The 1,346-nt window shown below is 47.9% G+C and overlaps 1 protein-coding gene across 1 annotated transcript; it reads right to left on the bottom strand.

The window, feature by feature from the left end:
* Positions 1-220: 220 nt before the first annotated feature.
* On the bottom strand, positions 221-874 carry LOC116250320 (uncharacterized). Its single transcript, XM_031623954.1, has 2 exons — positions 621-874; positions 221-521 (listed from the first exon to the last, which is right to left on the bottom strand). The coding sequence occupies exons 1-2, from the start codon at positions 872-874 to the stop codon at positions 221-223; spliced, it is 555 nt and encodes a 184-aa protein (XP_031479814.1).
* Positions 875-1,346: the final 472 nt, after the last annotated feature.

The following is a 1,346-nucleotide window of genomic DNA, read 5'->3' as shown; positions in this document are numbered from 1 at the left end:
TTGATGAAGTGCCCCATCCCTCCACAGTGTAAGCAAGCTCCGATCTCCCGATAGCACTGCTTCCCGGGGTGCACACGTGAACAAGTAGGGCACCTCTGAGAATCGGAGTGGCCACTGACCCCTGTGTGGCCTCACTACGGGTTGGCTGGTTGCGTCTGAAAGTCCGGTCATCCCGCCTCTCATAGGGCTTTGCCCTGCCCGCAAAGTGTTGGCGCTTGACCTATGTTCGCCTGCTCTGTGAATGTTGGCCTACCTTCTTGTGGTGATCCTTATGTGTCCTTGCCCAGTCTTCTTCTATGCATCTAGCCATGGTGACTGCCTCGTCCAAGTCACGAGGTCTACTTGTCAAAACTTTGCTTCGCAGTCCGTCCCGCAGCCCACGCACGAACTTGCCTGCTCTGGCCTCATCTGTAGTGTAGAGGTGTGGGCAATGCACCTCCAAGTGCCAATATCTCGCAATATATTCCTCCAAGCTCATTTGATTTTGCTGCAGATCGAGAAACTCTTGCATTTTCTTGTCCCTGGCATGCACTGGGAAGTAGATGTTGAAGAAGGAATCTCTAAACTACTTCCAAGAGATTGACAGTTGGCCCGCAAACTGGATCTCACTAGTCGATTACCACCAATTCTTGGCATCACCCTTCAATAGATAGGATCCATAGTTCACTTTATCTTCTTCTGGCACCTTTAGAAGCCCAAAAATGCGTTCCACTTCCTCAATCCATTCTTTTACCTTGTCGTGACTACCCCCTCCTAAAAAGATAGGCGGCTGCATCGCCATAAACTGTTGGTATGATACCGCTGTTGCCTTCTCCCGAAGTGGAGCACTGGTGTCTCCTAAAGCAGATGCATTACTCCTCTGATTACTGACCATTGACTATACTAGCAAGGTCAGCGTCTGCAACGTGGTCAGCAATATAGTCTGTTGATCCGTAGGCGGAGTCTATCTCGGTGGGGTTTGAGCACCCCCACCCAGTTGGGCATACTGTTACTCTGACGTACTGTCATCACGTGGGGTATGCGCATCAGAATGGGCTAGGCTTGGCTCTCTATGTGCCTCTGTGAACAGCCCAGCTCGCTTTTTACTCCTACGATGATATTCCATCTGTACAAATAAGAACCTTATTTTGAAACTCAGTCTATGACCAATCTCACAAATCGAATCAAAAACGTGCATTAACACAAAATTCAAAACATCGATCACATTACATACTTATACTTGTAAAAGCAAAACTACTATAACAATCTAATCAAATAAATGCGTACCTGCGCAACACGGCTTCACAGATAGACTTTAACTCACATCCCTACTGGGGTTTGCCATAGCTCTGATACCAAAACTGTCA

This window comes from Nymphaea colorata, chromosome 3, assembly GCF_008831285.2.
Source record: "Nymphaea colorata isolate Beijing-Zhang1983 chromosome 3, ASM883128v2, whole genome shotgun sequence".
Lineage (NCBI taxonomy): Eukaryota > Viridiplantae > Streptophyta > Magnoliopsida > Nymphaeales > Nymphaeaceae > Nymphaea > Nymphaea colorata.
This window is presented reverse-complemented; position numbering and strand designations above follow the sequence as displayed.